General features: G+C 45.0%; 1 protein-coding gene across 1 annotated transcript; it reads left to right on the top strand.

Moving 5' to 3' along the window:
- Positions 1–340: 340 nt before the first annotated feature.
- Positions 341–1,714, top strand: AKAIN1 (A-kinase anchor inhibitor 1; the record flags this gene model as incomplete). The annotated part of the gene is made up of 2 exons (XM_080936344.1): positions 341–383; positions 1,521–1,714. The coding sequence occupies 2 exons, from the start codon at positions 341–343 to the stop codon at positions 1,712–1,714; spliced, it is 237 nt and encodes a 78-aa protein (XP_080792470.1).
- Between the last annotated feature and the right edge of the window lie 215 nt (positions 1,715–1,929).

Here is a 1,929-nt window from a genome sequence, read left to right on the forward strand (position 1 = left end):
GTGTAGCTTCTGATATTATTGCCAGTAACACAATAATAACCAACACAATAAGGCATACACATTTAGGGATATATATCTATATACATATATTTATGTAACAATAATTAATGAACGATGAGGATATGAATTTAAAGAGAGAAAGGGATATCTGTATGGGCCTCACTGCATGGACTTGCATGGAGAAACAGGAAGGGGGAAATATAAATATAACTGAATTAAAATCTTAAAAAAGGAAGCAACAACCACAATAATAATTTTTTCCCCAGTAACAGTTTCCTGGAGTATATTTCTTTGTGGGTCCACATTCTTTGTGGGTCCATGTTTTGTCCCTTTGCTGGGCATGGCTGTTTGGGAAGTGAACCACAAGGAGTTTGAGTGTGCCTGTACCAGGACCATTCTCTGGTGGGAACACAGCCTGAAGTTGGTATTCCCTAACGTCCCGGCATCTAGTTGCTACTAGAAAACTGAACAGAAAAGTTAGGAAGGAAGTATAGGAGTCCATGGGCCCACAATGAGTCTGGGACTGTTGGAGCCCCACCTGCTGAGGGGCTCCAGCTTAGCTCATTGGCAAAGGTAGGAGCGGCTGTCTCTGGGGTGCAGATGGGCCTTCTATAAGAGATTTAGGTAGGCAAACGCCTGCTCCATGTTCCCCATGGTGGTTCTCTCTGACAGAGACAATCCTTGATTCCAAACTGTTTCATGGTTGTTCATAGTGTAAAATGGATGTGTACCATACTAACTTCTCAGGGTGAACCAGAGATTAAATACCTTTTGCAGGGAGGAATGTCTGGAAACAGGAGCTTATTGGATAACCCCTCAGGGCCTATAGGTGCCTCATTAGTGTGGAGAACTCTGTTCTAAGCCTGTGAGACCAAAGGTCACACTTCTTCATATTTCAGGCCAGGAATTTGGCAGGGAGCAGGGAGGCACCTGCCATCTCAGATGTGAGTTTCCAGGGTCTCAACCAGCTCTACCCACCAAACTTCCTGGCATGGTTTACTGTCTCACGTTTCTTTCTTAATTAACTCTTCTCTTGAGAAATTTTTACATGATTATTGTATTGATATCATTCCCAACCCTTCATTTCCCTCCACCATTGCTCTCAACTTCATGAACTCTTTTCCTTTGATTATTATTGTTTCGTGTGTGTGTGTGTGTGTGTGTGTGTGTGTGTGTGTGTGTGATATAACATATTTTTCTCCCCTATGAAGTACACTTAATGTTGCTCCTATGTATTTAGGTTAAACACTTGTGATGTGAGTATGTGCCTTTCTAACAGGTTTTCCAGAGAACTTCGATGGCCATGGCTACCCTGTGACCACCTCTAGTAGTCAGGGATCAGGGATGGTTAGAACATTAACTAGGGTGCATTGCAAGGCACAGCATGGAGGAGATGTATTGCCTTGTGTTATGAGGGACCCCAACAGCAGCACTCTTTACCTTGCTCCCCAACCCCTCCTGAGTCACAGTTCCTGGAATTAACTTCTCTTCTCTCCTCCTTTTTCTGTTTTTGGATTAAGGTGAGAAGCCTGAGAACCAGCTGGAGGAGATAAAGTTGCAGAATGCCAGCAAGCAGATTGTTCAGAACGCCATCCTGCAAGCCATGCGGCAAGTCTCCCAGGAGAGCCTTCGGAGGGAAGGCAGACCCGGTGACATCAGGGCCCGGGGCCAGCTGGGAGTGCACGAGCTGACCAAGAAACATGAAAAGAAGTAATGGGTGCTGCTGGCTCTGGCTCTTGTCATATGCTTGGTTCCTGCCTTTCCTGTTAGCATAGGACGTGTCAGCAAAATGTTGCCAATAAGCAAAACAAAGTGTCACGGATGCCTGTCAGTAGGATGAGTTCATGCTAGCCTTTACAACAAGCTGTGGTTTGCAAAGCTGCGTTAGGGACTCTTCATGTCTTTGTAATACCTCTGGAAGCAGCTGAG

Source organism: Micromys minutus (assembly GCF_963924665.1).
Source record: "Micromys minutus genome assembly, chromosome: 23".
NCBI classification, from domain to species: domain Eukaryota; kingdom Metazoa; phylum Chordata; class Mammalia; order Rodentia; family Muridae; genus Micromys; species Micromys minutus.